We start from the raw sequence: 16,849 nt of genomic DNA on the forward strand, positions 1-16,849 counted from the left end.
TCATAACTTCTTATAGGATCCTTTATGCAAACAGAAAGGTTCTTTATGAAACCATTCAAACAAAAATGGTTCTTCTGTGGCAATGTGAAGCACATTTATTTGTAAGACTTAAAGTCGCAGCTGGCTTTTACACTTCCAACCCTCCCTCACGCTATATGTACACACTCGCTTACACATATAAACAGCCATAATGAGGTATTTTTGGCTTAAATGTCTCTCAGAAAAAAAAGGGGAAACTTTTTTTATTCATCGTAAAAGTAAATTGGAAAGGAACACCTTGTGATTGCAGGCCAAAGGTAGTTGAAAAAAGAGCCACGGGTTTAATTAGCTAATTAAATAAACAAGATATGAGGGAATTTACTGCCAAAAAGCAATTACAGGAACACCATAATGAGAAAACTTCTCAAACCTCAGCAAATCAGATTTGGAGGAAGTTATGAATGCTGAGAGGAGGGCCCAGATAAAAGCAAAAGGCAGGAAAGCATATTGCACGTGTTTTTTTTTCTGCGCAGTTAACGCAGTTGCAGGAGACCTCCTCTGTAAGAACAACAGATTAAAATTTAAGGCAGGAGTACGAAAAAGTGCCAGCCCAAATGGCTTTTTATTACTCTCTTTAATGATGCAGATGCAGGGGTTTGTGTTGAAATCTAAAGGGTAATGAACCATGTTTTAGCTAAGAACTATGTCTTTCAAACACGTCAAGCCAAAAACAACATGATGATGCGCAGTGCTATATAGACATCAAGACTGTATTTGGGATGGTTATAATCATTTAATTAAGTACTTTTCTTTACAGATATCTTATAACATTTTTGAGCATCCTTCGTTTGAGGATGCTAGGAAACAGACCAACCATTTAACACGGCACAACAGCACATGAAAGAAATATATACAATTTTCACTCTCCTTACCAACCCGACCCTACTTTCCCAGCTTTTAAGCAAAACTCTTGGCAGACACTGAATACCAGTCTCTATTAGAGAATGTGCATACATACATATAATTTAATCTACAAAACCATTGGAAAAAACATGCCGTTTCCTCTACAGACTATGGCGCTTTCAATAAGAACGCTTCATAAGTCATTAACTTGAGCAGACAAAACAATACATGTTCATGTATTTGTATTGTGCATGTGTATAATTATTATCTAACAGGATGTAAATGACAAAGGAGAGAAAACTGGTCATGAAAAGTTTTGTGGCACTAAAGGTGCCAGAAATTAATCAAAACAAAATAAACTTACACTTAAAGTGAAAAGGGCTGGTAAACAAAACAAACAAAACCACCACTCAAACAAAAACTGAACAATCATATGCTTAATGATGGCATCAACTATGAAGTGATATGAATCATCATCCATACCATCATCCACCAGTCCATACTTGGGTATCGTCCATCACATTCTCGAAGCAAAACAAACCATGTTGAGCATCACCCCATCTTTAAAGAACTGCTCATTAATAGAGTCTAAGGCTTTTGGGTTACGCAGTACCAGCCATAACCAGGCAGGCCGTATGCGAGTGCGTATCATCCGTTTCATACCGTATCAACTTGATTTTGTTTCCCTTAGTTAAGGGTGATTGTCTCACAAGTGACTCGTAGTACTCGCGTAGTGTTGTATACTTCTAAGGTGGCTGGATGCATAAAGTGGGGTGAAAGGTCTTGGGTATGGGGGACGTTCACAATGAGAAGGGCAAATGAGAGGCAGGAGTCAAAGAGACAAGACAGATGAAAAGAAGGCACACTGCAAATTACAAATCCACGTTTCCTCAGCACACCTGCGTAGAAAGAGATAAAGTAGTCGATTAGTAGATGTGTGCAAAACACTCATACGGTTGTATCAAAAGCTTTAAGGCCTTTAAAACAATTAATTTTGTTATTATGCCCAGCTGTCATTTAAGATAATGCTTAAATAATAAAGTACTCGAAATTAGTTTACACAATGTAATGGTTTTAAAGTGAAATTTTCAATTCATGGTTTTCAACTAGGGATGTATAACGATTAATCGCGATTAATCTATGGCAGAATAAAATTTTTTGTTTACATCATATGTGTTTGAACTGTGTATAATAATTATGTATAGATGGTTTCATCGGACGCACGTGATACACGTCTGGATCCGAACCTTACTTCCGGTTTCGTTTTTTTAATGGTCTGACTAGTTGCCAAACTGATCTCTTGAACAAATGCCTCGTCGAAAATAACAAATGTTTTGGTTTCCTAGGTAATCTATGTGTTGTTTTGTTTGCTTGTTATATAAATAAACTATGTTTAAAGAATTTGTTGTTATTTATTATTAGCGGAGTTTACCGGAAGTTATGTGCGGACCGCGACAGCGGCTTGTTTATGTTGTTACCGCTGAAACGGTCTATATATAAATATGCAAACATGCATGTATAATTTTAAGAAAAAAATATATATTTATATTAGAGCTTAATCTAGATTAATCTCATACAAAATAAAAGTACTTTTTTTGCATAACATATGAGTTTGTGCTGTGTGTAATTATTATGTATATATAAATACACACACACTCATGTATGTATTTAAGTAACATTTACATGTGTAGATATTTATTTATATTTTTATATATTCTAAATTATATATAAATAAAAACGATATTTAAATAAAACATTACTTAAATGTATATATATATGTATGTGTGTGTGTGTGTGTGTGTGTGTGTGTGTGTGTTTAAATATACATAATATTTAAACACATCAAAAACTCATTATGCAAAAAAAATCTTTTTTTTGTATGAGATTAATCTAGATTAATCTATGCCCAGCCCTAATTTATATATTAAGTATTTATATTTAGTATAAATTATACATAAATATACAAATGTATATACACATTTAAACATTTCTTAAATGTATACATGCATGTGTGTGCTTTTATCTATACAAAGTTATTATACACAGTTCACACACATATATGATGTAAGCAAAAACTTTTATTCCGCTATAGATTAATCGCGATTAATCGTTATGCATCCCTAATTTCAACCAACCAACCATTTTTATGACCATGGCTTAAAGCTTTTTGTCGTAAATTTACTCCATCGTAACATTATCCAAAATTCTACTTTAAATAGCTGTACTGTATATTAAAGGTGCACTGTGTAACTTTTAGGAGGATCTCTTTGCAGAAATGCAATATAATATAACTATATTATCAGTGGTGTATAAAGACCTTAACTAATGAACCATTATGTTTTTATTATCTTAAAATGAGATATTTTTTATCTACATACACCATGGGTCCCCTTAGACGTAAGTCGCGGTCACATTTCTACAGTAGCCCTAAACGGACCATCTGTTCTACAGAGCTTGATTCGTCACTACATTGTCTCAGACGATGACATGTTTGTGCTGTGGCGGCTACCGTAGCTTCTCTATTCGTTTCGAAAAGGAGGGGCGAGCCGTGGACTGAGCCGTTAGATGCGGCTAGAATCTACACACGGCACCTTTAAACATGATAAAACAGAAACAGCTTGAGTACTTGATCATAATTGGTTGGTTTGAAGCTCCATAAAATGTACAACTGTGACCGCATTACAGTATTACTGCAGATGTATTGCAACCACTTTGCTGAATTATACAAAACAACACTACTGGCTATTTAATTCTGATTTCTCACATCAACAGCCCTGATGTACCTTTTGGTCAGGCAGGAGGGTGTTGCTCTGCAGGGGCGTCAGGTGACTGCTGAGCAAAGCTCCACCTGGTCGGTCGTGCTCACAAAAGATGGTACCATTAACGTAGTGAAACCGGTCACCGGGCACCAAGCGATTTCGACATGTGGCACAAGTGAAACACTGTGGAGAGAATAATCATTTGTTAAACTGAAAGTAATGTACTACTAAATGTGTTGCTGGTAGTGTGATGCTAGCAATACGAAGATCATGGGTTATAGTCTATTTTATTAAATAGAACACAACATTTAGACAAACAAATATTTAAAGGCTTTAAATTCGCTTTAAATGGTAGGGTTTTGACTTTTTTAATCCTGACAGAAAGGTTGGAGACAACAAAGAAAGGATCCGGTAAATTTGCATTGTTTGAACAACCTATTACACGTCAAGCTCGTATTTCTTCAAAAATTTTGTCAGGATACAGTTTCCCAATTTTGAAAACTTATGCAAACATGGACCACTAGGGAAAGTGAACAGATCCACTCAGCTTAATCAGGGAGCGGTTTCCTTTTTCAATCAAATATTATTAAGGCAGGTTGACACCTACACCACTATAATTAGGGAGGAAAGTGTGGCGCAGTTGGGGAAACTGATGAGTTTCGGTAGACATCTCTTGAGAATATCCAGCTATTCGTGTTCAGCAAACACAAGACGTGAACTGTCACAATTCAAAGCGAAACATATTTCCCTAAATACAGGGTAAGTTAGGTGTTTACAGATGTTTTCAGTCGAACCAAATGGTGAGAGGCATAAACATATACACTCGAGTCAGAAGTAATTAGGAACGGTCTTTGACTTCTCTTCCAGGGTATTTTGGTGGGATAAATTGTTTCATACTTGCAGTGGAAATATGGTTTTAAGGGTGGTCCAAGTCAATGTTTTGCAAGAAATTTCCAGTCGTATGGGAGTAATACAAATACATTTCACAAATCTCACTATGATGAAACATGGTCTCAAGCTTACATTAAGCAATTCCTAATGGCTTTATCATAGTAAAAAACATGCGTACCCATGTCAAAAGGAATTAGCTAATTGCTCTTCACCAAAGAATTGCTCATGTTTGGGAATTGGGACATTGTTACTGTGCAAGCTAGGATAACCGCATAACTGGTTTATTTTCACCATATCCTAAAGCGCCACAAGTTTTGTTTATTCCAGCTCATGCATTCAAATCCAGATAAATTGTTGTGTTTTCAGCTAATAATTCACCAAGAATGAATTGCACCTGCTGTTATTCCCATTTATTTGCATGAGCTGTGTGTTTTGGTTGTAGTCCCAGAGTCACAAAAAGATGCTTATCATACAAACACACCCTAAAAATATCTTCTGCTCAAATGTTTTTTATGAAATAGTGCAGAGGTCTGTAAATGATAACATTGCGCTATTTGCTTGGTGCAAGGCACATCTATAAAAGATCTCATTTACATAGAAAGGAGAAATATTTGCGCTGATAAGAATGACAAAATGACTTAATTTAAATTTTTATAGTGCGGCGATACATCAGCACAGTTGGGTGGGTGGTAAGTGAATATGCAGTAATGCATCAGGCAAAAGTGGCACAACTTTTTACTAAATTTGATTTGTATTCTTTGTTTGCCTTATAGACATTTTTGCACACATTAGTTTTGTTATTAAATTTGGTTGGTGAATAAAAATTTATATATCCCTATATTCAGTAAAAACAACTGAACTGTATGAGTGTTTTATGACAGCAGACTGCAGCTTTTTACCTTTAGATGGTAGACGTTACCCTGAGCCCTCATCACCATCTCACTAGCAGGGATGGACTGTCCACATGCACTGCAAGCACCACTGTGACCAAACAATCTGCAGAGAAAAGCCAAAAAAATAAATGATAATGAGACGATATAATCCATTAAAATCACATAGCTCATATAAAAAAAGCAACACTAATGCACAAAAACATTAACACAAGTTTTTTTTTTCTTGCGGTTTTTGCTTTTTCTTATTGGTCCATTAGAAAGCTGTACTTTGTATGTCAGAAGCGTAGTTAAGGATGAAGTGTTTCACAAACATAACACAACACAAGTGTGTTAAAAGAGCTTCACATGGCCCCGAATGGCAGGGCACCAAAGCCCCTCTAGTTCTGTGACTGAAGCCTATCAGTTAATCTGAAGTGGCATTGAAATTGGTGGCAATGGGTGGGGGGGTGGCTACGGGAGCCTCTGATCCCCCTTGGCTCCTAATTAGGGTGCACTTGATTACTCTGCTGACTGAGCTCGGGGTTGTTATGAGCAATTTTAAGAGGACACTCAAGTCCTGATTCCTGCTCCAGATGAACTAAAGAAAAAAAAACAACAACATCGACACGCACGCACACACTCGGACGTATAGAATACACTCACTATATGAACAAACTACAGGCAACATACATTCCCCCAACTCGCACGCATACAGACAAACAACTTGTTTTTATTCAGTCACCTTGTCACCGTCATGTTTCAGTAGGAAACATTTCCTCCGCGTGCTCTCCGGGGTCTTTATTGTGATGGTAACCAGACCAGTTTGGCAGCTAATTCCAACCACTTTCTCCCCTTCCATACCGCCCCCCAACCCCTCCTCCTTCGCTATCACTGTCCCAGCTCTGACTGCTCTCAGTAATGAATTTTTGATCTTAATCCAAACAGTAATTTAATAAGAGAAGGCAGAAAGAAGCCCTGTTCTCCCTAATTAATGCGCCCTGCTTTTATCAGACCTCAGGCTCCATGCTGTGTCATTTGGTAATGAAGCTCTGCCCTTTTGATTAGCTGTATTATACATATTTAATAAGCTGCAGATCTCACAGCACTTCGCGTGCACTCTTAAAGAAAATATCCATAAGACCCCCCTTGACATATTTGCTAAATTACAGTGCTCCATGTTAAAAGATTTGCTTTCTGACTTGGCGAGTTGTAAAACTTCAGGGAACTAAACGTAGGTTGAAGTAACTGCATAGCTTCACTGTCGAGTAGACCTGAACTGCTGAGAAATAATTTTTGTCGGGTATACTGAATGTCTGAAAAAGCAGGTGGAGACTTAATGAAACAGTGAAACTAAGTGAAACAAAAATATACAATGCTATCAGTTAGTTGCTATAAAAATCTTTGCTCGCTAGATTATATTGTATGTTAGATCTGTGTTACATGGCTATGATCACACACTGAAGCTTTATATGGGAATTACCATCCTGATCTCACAGGAATTCGTAGGTATTTTACAAGGTGGCTAAAGCTAAAAGTATAGTCCCGTTTTTAAAAGTATAATCCCATCAGATTAATGTAACCGTACCTACTTTGTATGTGTATGTTGCGCATGAGTCTATAGAAAAATGTAGCATGTAGCCTGTGAGACAAAATGCGTATGTGTCAAAAGTCTGTGTACACAAATTAATTAAATAAATTATGCTGTGTGTTCGACCATGCACGTACGTTCCCACATACGTAATTCGTACAAATTATACAAAAAATTATGCTGATTAGAAAACAGCAATATTTTATCCCCACCCCTAATTCTAACGTTACTGGCATGAAAGCAGATCTTACCAAAACGTACATATGAGATTGCATGAATTCATACAAATTACGCAACTCAGAAGTTATTTCAAATTGCCATTAGATTATGTTGGCATCACACTAGAGGACTTCACGGGTCCAAAGAAATGTACCGGAACCAGGTCCCGAAATGACCCGAATCATTTTATACCCGAACCCGACGTGCATAATTTTTTTTTTAAAGAAAGACCCGACCCAAGACAATGCAGAGAAAATTAGACCCGAGTCCGACCCGAGCCCCGTACACAGCAGTCAGACAGAAAGAAACCCGCTGCTCTCGCAACCAATTTGGCAAGCTGCTCTATTTGTTTTACTTTGTTATCTGACGACGACACCAAGATTACCGCTAAAATGTATATTTTAAAACTGACTGCCATGTCGGTCTCAACGAAAATTACTGCCAGCCACACAATGTCGCAAGCGCTTTTGGCAAACAGATGAGAGGTTTGAAAAGGACATTGACGAACACACACGACAGAGTTCGGGTCCGTTCTGCAAAAACACATTTTAATGTGTAATACTAATTTATACTTCTGCATCGGACCTACGCTGTGGCCTCAATGCCATAGGCTAGGCGTCAGTTTTCATTTATTCTTCCGCATCGTTCGCATTGACATGCTGGCTGCTGGTAGTCAGTGTCAAAAGGTCCATATTTGTTTTTACCATTGCAGAGAAGCATTTAAAGGGATAGTTTGGCCAAAAAATGATATTAAACCCATGATTTACTCACCCCCAAGCTGTCTGAGATGCATTATGTCCATCGTTTTTCAGATAAACACATTTTTCAGATATTTTAGAAAATTTTATAGATCTTTCAGTTATTTAAATGTGAATTTACGGGGTCCACATCCTTCAAGTCCAAAAAATGTGCATCCATCCTCCACAAAATAAATCCAAACGGCTCCAGGATGATAAGGAAAGGTCTTCTGAGGGTAATCTGCACGGTGTTGTAGAAATGTCCATATTTAAAACTTTATAAACAAAAATAACTACCTTCCGGTAGCGCCGCCATCTTGGACTCCTCTGTATTCAGGAGAGAGTATTAGCGCAGTGTACGCACTTTTCTTAGTGACGTATGACAAATTCGGAGGGCAGAGGCACAGAGCAGCAGCAGAGTAACCTTCGAAAGCGGCGTAAAGCTCTGATCTTGAATGCGGACGCGACTAAGATGGTGCCATTACTGGATGTGAGTTATTTTTATTTTTAAAGTTTTAAATATGGATATTTCTACAACAAAACTGCACGGATTACCCTCAGAAGGCCTTTGTTTATCATCGTGGAGCCGTTTGGATTTATTTTGTGATGGATAGATGCACATTCTTTGGCTTCGAAGGACGTGGACCCCATAACTTCACATTTGATAACTGAAAGATCTAAAACATTTTCTAAAATAACTGAAAATGTGTTCGTCTGAAAAATGATGGACATATGCAACTCAGACAGCTTGGGGGTGAGTAAATCATGGGTTTAATATCATTTTTGGCCAAACTATCCCTTTAAGGAAATGCAATGCTATATATGGCTTATTTTTTACCTGAGGTAGAGATTCTACCAGACCAATCACAGCGTTTGCGGTCCGCCTAGTATTGATATGTCGTTACATTTTTGGGGAGGCAAGTTATGCGAGTTATAAACTGAATTGGGTAATAGACTTCACACAGCTGCATTGAGGTAGTGACAATGGCATTTTCATAAAATCCCTGCTGGGTATGGTTTCAAATTGATCTCTGTCAACAAAGGTTTACAAAAATACAAAACGTTACTATAGCTAGTTTCACGTGGTCATGGAAATTTTGGAGTTAGTCCTGTACTCTGTAAACAGACATTAAAAACGTTAATGTCATTCCCAAAACTTTCCAGTTCTTTGTGTGGTCTAATATAACTATTCGGTTGGTAGTGAATGTTTTGAATGCAAAGGCTGGACTCCATAGTTTCCATGCGAATTTGCTTTGTTTATAGGCCTGTGAGAGTCTTGAGAGCGGGTATGGCTGGCACTTCCAAAGCAATCACGGGCAAAGTAACATCTGCTTGGCAATGCCAAATATTCAGACATCCTTGGTTATGGTCCAAACAGACCAGTGTGGGTCTAACAGGCAACAATGCCGTGCCGTCACAGACCGATGCACCAGCGCACATATCCAAACACGCAGAGGTCAATTTCAAAGCCTCACCGATTATAAACAAATCTAATCTCTTCACCCCTGGAAACTTCGGCTCAAAATATACAAAGAAACAAGAGGCCAAATTCAATCAAAGAACTATGTAATCATCATACAGGCAAACAAACAACCATAAACCCCTGCTAAAACCACAGTTACAAAAAAACCAAAGACTTTTGGAAACATGAAGGTTATGGCTGATTTGTAGACTGGTTGAAATTTATGACAAAATGACAAATCTTAGCTGAGGTCTATTTTGATCACCAGCGATGTGGTTAAACTGTACTTGTAAACCGCCTGATTGAAATAGCCATCAAACACAGGGCAAAAGCTTGAGCCGGCACATGAAAGATTTGTGGAAAGTCTTTGAGGAATATGGCTGCTCCAGATGTCATGTTACGCACACCCACGCCCTTCCTGTCATAATCGGTGTAGTTTTCTTGTTCTGTGTTCACACAGTAAAACATTTCAGCGAGTAGCCTTGAATAAGATGGCAATGACAATACGGCAGAAACGGTTTTACATTACATAATGTCCAGAGAAATGTTCAATCTGCTCCTTTCAGACAAAATTTGATTTACTTTTTGAAATTACAATTTTTGCCTATATATATATATACATATATATATATACACATATATATATATACATATATTTACATACATATATTTACATATATATATATATATATATATATATATATATATACATATACATATACACATATACATATACATATACACATATACATATACATATACATATATATATATATATACATATATACATATATATACATATATATATATATATATACATATATATACATATATATATATACATATATACATATATACATATATATACATATATATACATATATATATATATATATATATATATATATACATATATATATATATATATATATATACATATATATATATATATATATATATACATATATATATATATATATATATATACATATATATATATATATATATATATATACATATATATATATATATATATATATATATATATATATATATATATATATATATTTTTTTTTTTTTTTTTAAACAAACTTATGCAAGTTCTTCTAAATATCTGAATCAATTAGAGCCTTTGGAACCAATAATACTAATGAATAATAATTAATGTGTAAAAGAATATAAAATTTATTTGTTTCCAGTCAAATCAAAAGATTTGTTATGTCAAGTACATGTTATGCAAAATTTAACTAATACTGTGTCTAAGACATTATGTATTAAATCTGATTTTACTGAAACTACTTAAACACAACAGATTGTTGTATATTTTACTAAATAACCTATCTCTCCCTCTCGTTCTTGTGTTACCTGATGTAATCGTTCCTGCAGAGGATCATGCCTCCTTTGCTGAAGCAGGTACTGCCGATTTCTCCCAGCTGCGCCTGACAGCACGAGCACTTCAGACAGCGTGTGTGCCAGTACCGATCCATGGAGAAGAGCAAGAAGCGATCCGCAATCCGGCCTCCGCAGCCCGCACAGGAGCGCACCGCGCCGCCACCACCTCCTGTTACCGCCACGGCGGAGCTTTCCACTCGGCTGTTCACCATCGCCTGCCTGCGGGTAAGAGTAGAAAGCTTGTGAATCAGGAGACCAAAGTCTATTCCAACAAATCAGCTTTTTGTTAGGATCTTTTGAGAAAGTTTCATTGTAGTATAATGGGACATAAATACTTTCCACATCATATGGCAACTGTGCTGGTTTTAGTACAATGCAAAATTGTTGGCAAAGTATAACTGAGTGATTTAGGCTTATAGTAATATCAATTTGCCTTACTAAATTGAGAATAAAATGTGGTGGGCTAAACCGGAACTGAAAGAAGTTATTAAAGCTGACAACAAACAGAAGATAAAAACTTTCTTGATTACTTGATGTATTTCTTGGCAGTGTCTTACTACAATAGATGTACATAACTCTTGCCCGGAAACTTAGCAAAAGAGAACCAGGTGGAATTGAAAATAATGAATAATAGATAAAGAAATTGCTCTTTGGCCATTAAGTACGTATATAACTTGCTAAACAACCCACAATCATCATATTGTTACAAATGTGATATTATTATAGGCGACAGTTCAAGGATGCATTAAATCCTTTCTTTTTTTTTAACTGAAATACGGTTTGTGTAAACATTATGGTGTTAAATATAGCATCTACAGAATATAAAACCTTATGCTATGAAAAACTATGTGACCCTCGACCACAAAACCAGTCATAAGGGTCAATTTAAAAAAAAGAGAGAGAGATTTATACAGCTATTAATAAGCTTTTCATTAATGTATGGTTTGTTGGGATAGGACAATATTTTGCCGAAATACAACAATTTGAAAATCCTTAGCGACTGCATCCACTCACAAAAATAAGGTTTTGATGAATCTGCTATATAATTTGATATATAATTTACAAAATATCCTCATGGAGCATGATCTTTACATAATAGCCTAATGATTTTTGGCATGAAAGAAAAATCAATGATTTACCCAGCAATGCATTTTTGGCTTTTGCTCCAAAAATACCCATGCAACTTAAGACTGGTTTTGTGGTCCAGGGTCACAAATGTGCATTATCAGTTTATATCTACAACTCATTTCCAGAATATTCAATGCAAATACGAGTAGAGATCAAGCCCAGCTGGATCCAAAGCAGCTCTAACAGGATCCATATGGACAGCAAATAAGGTCTGTTTCCTTGATCCAGAAACAGTGGTTTTATAAGAGCACTACTTTAGAAACAGCTATCTGAATGAGACTTTAGAAACCTGACCTTGTTTTACCTTGCTTCATGCTGGTAACTGTTATACTTGCAAATTTATACTGCAGCTGACGTGCTTTGCAACAGGGAGCTTTCTATTGTGCATTACTGGTCACCAGCCGTTTCTCTCCAGAAACGAAGAGTGAAACTATACCCACTCTCAATAAACAAAACCCTTATGCTGTCTGACCACTAACCATCCTCACCACACAAATAACACTGCAGTTTTAAATGTCTAGCAGCTAGGCCAACAACACATTACCTTTTCTAACCTGATCTAAAATAAGCAAACCGACTGTGGTTTGAAAACATCAGGCCATCCAAATAAGCAAAAGATCTTCAGACTCTAATAAAAAAAAACCTTGGAAATGTTTTTTTATGCACATTAGGAACTAAAAATAACTTTGTATCCCTGCATTGTTTTCTGAAAAGACACAAAGCCAGCATCTCCACTGCATCCTCAGCAAAATCCTGCGAGTACCAGACAGCCGGTTTTCCTTCTTCTGAAGAGGCAGCAGCCTGAGGAAGAGGAAAACGTGGCTTTGGACATCTGGTTTAGGCCGTATCACTTGTTATTTCCTATCTCTGTTGTTCTGAAGCAGAAGTCAGTCAGCAGCAGACTGGAGATGGAGGCCAGGTTAAAGGTCACAACTGAGCCCTGTTGATTGGTAGGGTCGACGTGGGGTCAGTAAAGGACAGGAAAGCAACAGGAAGGTTTTTTGTGCCTTTAAAGAGGGAATGCTTTCCTAAAGGTCCTATCTGTTATCCCAGTCTTGTGTCGGACATAAGATACCATTCAATTGTGCGTTTCTCAAAAAAAAAAAAAAGAGCATGAACACTGGTAGGTGTACAGACCGATTTGCATGGCTTTTGTAAGTGGCTTACACTTTATGACACATAGATAGCTGTAATAGCTCAGTGGTAAAGCATTGCATTAGCTGTGCAAAGGTTCATGGGTTTGAATGCAGGGAACAAACATACTGATATATGAAATAATATACCTTGTAATGCACTGCAAGTATGCATTAATATAAATGTAGACAGACTAATTTGCGTAGTAATAGTTTGATCTGCAAAAAAATTTATTTGGAAACCAGTCAAATGATGAGAAAATGTGAATGCACATTTTCTTTTGCAAGAGTACTTGCACATGCTTGTGCTTTACACCCCCTCACTACCTGATAAAACTGGCTAAACAAGTTTAAATCAACACTCAGAGAGCTGCATAAGCATTTTTTTTTCACAATGAGGGTGACACTTTGAGTATCCCGACACTGACATGAACCTACATGCCTGAATACCTATTGAAGAATTTGCCGTTTCAATCATTTTCTGACACCCTTTGCTCTAAATCTTTGCATTGTCAGAGTTGAGCATATTTGTTAGTCGTAAATGAACTATGAGCCTGATATTAAATGCTTCGGGACCAGCTGTAAGAGATTATAAATCTGAGCCAAACCTAAATTTATTCAGTTCTACTACACAAACAGATTTTGCCTCGGGACCTTTTCTCTATAACTGACACGGGTAACAAGCACCAAACGCTGTCTCTCCCGTGTGCCGTTTTAAAGCAGGTTGCCAAATAACTTTGCTACCGGTAATTTCATGAAAATGCAAATCCCCCATTTTTTAATAATCCTTTCCTGCAGACCTGAGAGTGAGAGAGACAATGCCGCCGAATGGGACCCTGGGGGAATATCACACGCTTAGAGGCTTGGCTGTTCCAATACGGAACAATTACATTATCCCTCTAATAAGTTAGGTAAGTTAATCCTTCACAGAAAAGTGAAAACGTTTGGCAACAACCTTTTTTTAAGTTATGAGGCTTAATGTAGTGTCTTATCACAGAGCAGCAGAAGTTTGTGAAGCTACGGGCCTATCTGTGACTGTGCGATGCTTTTGTGACCAATTCCTTAATTAAAAAGCAAGCAAATATGGCATATACCTGAAGAGCACATTTTTTTAAAGGTCAGTGATAACAAGCACACCTGTTCATACAGTTGATTTACAGGCAAATCTTTGCACACAATTAGGCATTTGTATTAAAACACCTTGACATATTAGATTCCTTCATACAGCAACTTACAGTGCTTTCAAACTATACATTTAATCATTATGTGGGAATCGAACCCATGACCATTGCATTGTTAATGGAATGCTCTAATAACAACACATGTTAGTCTCAACATGTACTTGGTTAATGAGTGTATAATAGCTTCATAGACTCACTACACTCTTTTTGACTTATTTATAATAAAATTGCAACTTAATGAAGCCACAGTACTAGCATACACCACTGTGCAAGTTTACAAAAAGTACTGTAGTTTGAAGTAGGAAGCAAACTTTCTCTCTCGTTATTTAAATGCTGTCATCAGAAAGGTCACAAAGAGGGAGGCTCGTTCAGTTCCACTTCACTGTTCCACTGATTGATGAAATAAGAGGCAAAAACAGGAGCTAATGAAGAGAAACACAATACCGACGCTGTCCGAGCGCAGACTGATGGATCGGTGTCGGCTTCACGGAGCAAATGATGGGTCCACGCCAAAAGACAAATCGCATACCATCAATTACCAGGCTAATGATGTGGAGACTTAATACACACTGTTGTGTTTTATGGTCACGCGGCCCGACGTTTCCTTCTGCAGGAGAAAATCAACCTCGTGGTCGCATGAACTCTTGGACACCAACGTCATTGTCTTAAAGTAACGTTAAGTTCATTTCTAATCGGTTACAAGAACAACTGCGCTCAGAGCTCGAGTAAGTCGCTGATAATTAAAATAAATGAGCATAACACCATGCTTCACAGCCTCTAAAAATAGTAGCGAGTCCAGTGAGCAAATGACCAAACCCTGGTTGGCACCGGCGCAGATTAGCAGTATATCCTTCTCTTTTAATAATGCGCACTGGGGCCATATAACTACACGCTTCGCCGTTTCATTAAAACGGGTCTCTTTTTAATTAACACTCCGCGCACAACTCCCCATTGTGCACAATCCTCCGCTCCAGTGACAACACACTTCAAGGCTGTATCTCAAAACATTGCGCGAAGCCTTTAAAGCGTTTTAGGACATTACAGACAGCTTTCAAATAAACTGACTAAAGTTTGCAGCTTGCTAAGATTTGAAATATAGCCATCAAGTCATGAGTTACTCATCAGTCACGACGCACAAGTGTAAAGTTTGGTTCGACCCGGTTTATGTTTTAGTTAGAAATCTGGTGCTGAATCACAGGATAAATCCTTACTCGTTATGCTGTTTTATGCGTTCCGTTACCATGGTGATTTTAATTTGTATTCCATTAAGTACACTAACCTTGTCAGATCTCAACTAATATAAGATAGCAAGTTTCTGTAACGTGGCCCCATCTGAGGTTTCAGGTTACGATCCCATAAACGCGATATTTGATATTTTTTAATAAAACCTCACTAGACATTGGCCTTTGATAAATGTGTTCGCTAAACGGCAAACAAGCAGAAGTGATAAAGTGCAATGAAGTAATTTCGTAGAAGCCAATGCGGTGATGCGCGTGTCTGAGCACGCACAGAGACAAAAACTGTTAAGACAGCAAGTCATGAGAATTGAGGTTAAATGAGCTGTCTGAGGGAAATCGTCGAAACAACAGACCACTTAAACCTAAGAGAGTTAACATCTGTTTAATTGGTTATTAAATATTCATCATATTTTGACTCACCGTAATTTGAACGTGTTGTGGAAAGAAGTCAAACGGTTGTGGGATCACTCGCAAAGTTATTGCGCGCTATTGATCAAATAGAGATTATCTGTCCCTGCTGTATTATGTATTCGTCCACCCGAAAATCTTTTTGAAAAAAAAGGAAAAATGTGCTCCTAATAATCCAGTGTCGAGTTTTCCAACAAACTTCAAAATCGTTCCTCTTGGTTGAAGCGCTCCGACGCATTCGTGTTAGTGTTTCAATTTCGAGGCGTATTCTGAAAGCTAAGTTAGTACCTATTACACTTTTATCCCCTAGTGCCTAAACCTCCGATTGATCAACGCAACGTTTCTGATGTTAGTTTACGCTTAAATTACACACGAACGAGCAGGCAGAAATATTTGAAGTCACTCCTCTGGTGACGTATCATAGGTGCTGCCCCCGCGGCCAATCAACGGCGAGGGGCGTGGTATTTGACAGGATGATGGATGGTTGTTTAGGCAACTCTAAACTATTTTAAACTAATTTAAATTGCCTATAATCACCACGGCTGAGTTATGTTGAAAGGATATAGCTCAACAGCCATCTTACCCACAACGTTTAAACCTACTGACCAGAGGCGTGGTTGTGTGAACAGGTTCATTAATTATTCACCTACACTATTACACGATTAGACAAGTCCTTTGTGTAGCGTCAGTCTATAAATAACTATTTAATAGATACAGGAACAAACGGTACAAATAACAGATGTGCTCACACGAGAGGAAAAGAGGCAGCTGTTAAATTGAACACTGCCACGTGCTCTCACCTTAAATTTGCTGCGTCTCGCGGCACTATCGAAGCTGCGAACATCTGGCCAAGATGGAAAGTCAATTACCTCTGGTGCAGTAAATCTTTATTTAACCAATGCAATACTGTCCAATTTGGCTTGATTTACCATTACAGGTTTAAATGAACTGGCCTGGCC

The 16,849-nt window shown here is 37.4% G+C and overlaps 1 protein-coding gene across 1 annotated transcript; it reads right to left on the bottom strand.

Annotated features, from left to right (window-relative positions):
* Positions 1–636: 636 nt before the first annotated feature.
* Positions 637–16,263, bottom strand: lmo4a (LIM domain only 4a). The gene is made up of 5 exons (XM_065266995.2): positions 15,903–16,263; positions 10,776–11,021; positions 5,432–5,528; positions 3,666–3,824; positions 637–1,781 (listed from the first exon to the last, which is right to left on the bottom strand). The coding sequence occupies exons 2-5, from the start codon at positions 11,012–11,014 to the stop codon at positions 1,773–1,775; spliced, it is 504 nt and encodes a 167-aa protein (XP_065123067.1). The 5' UTR covers positions 11,015–11,021; positions 15,903–16,263; the 3' UTR covers positions 637–1,772.
* Between the last annotated feature and the right edge of the window lie 586 nt (positions 16,264–16,849).

Source organism: Paramisgurnus dabryanus, chromosome 5 (assembly GCF_030506205.2).
Source record: "Paramisgurnus dabryanus chromosome 5, PD_genome_1.1, whole genome shotgun sequence".
NCBI classification, from domain to species: Eukaryota; Metazoa; Chordata; class Actinopteri; order Cypriniformes; family Cobitidae; genus Paramisgurnus; species Paramisgurnus dabryanus.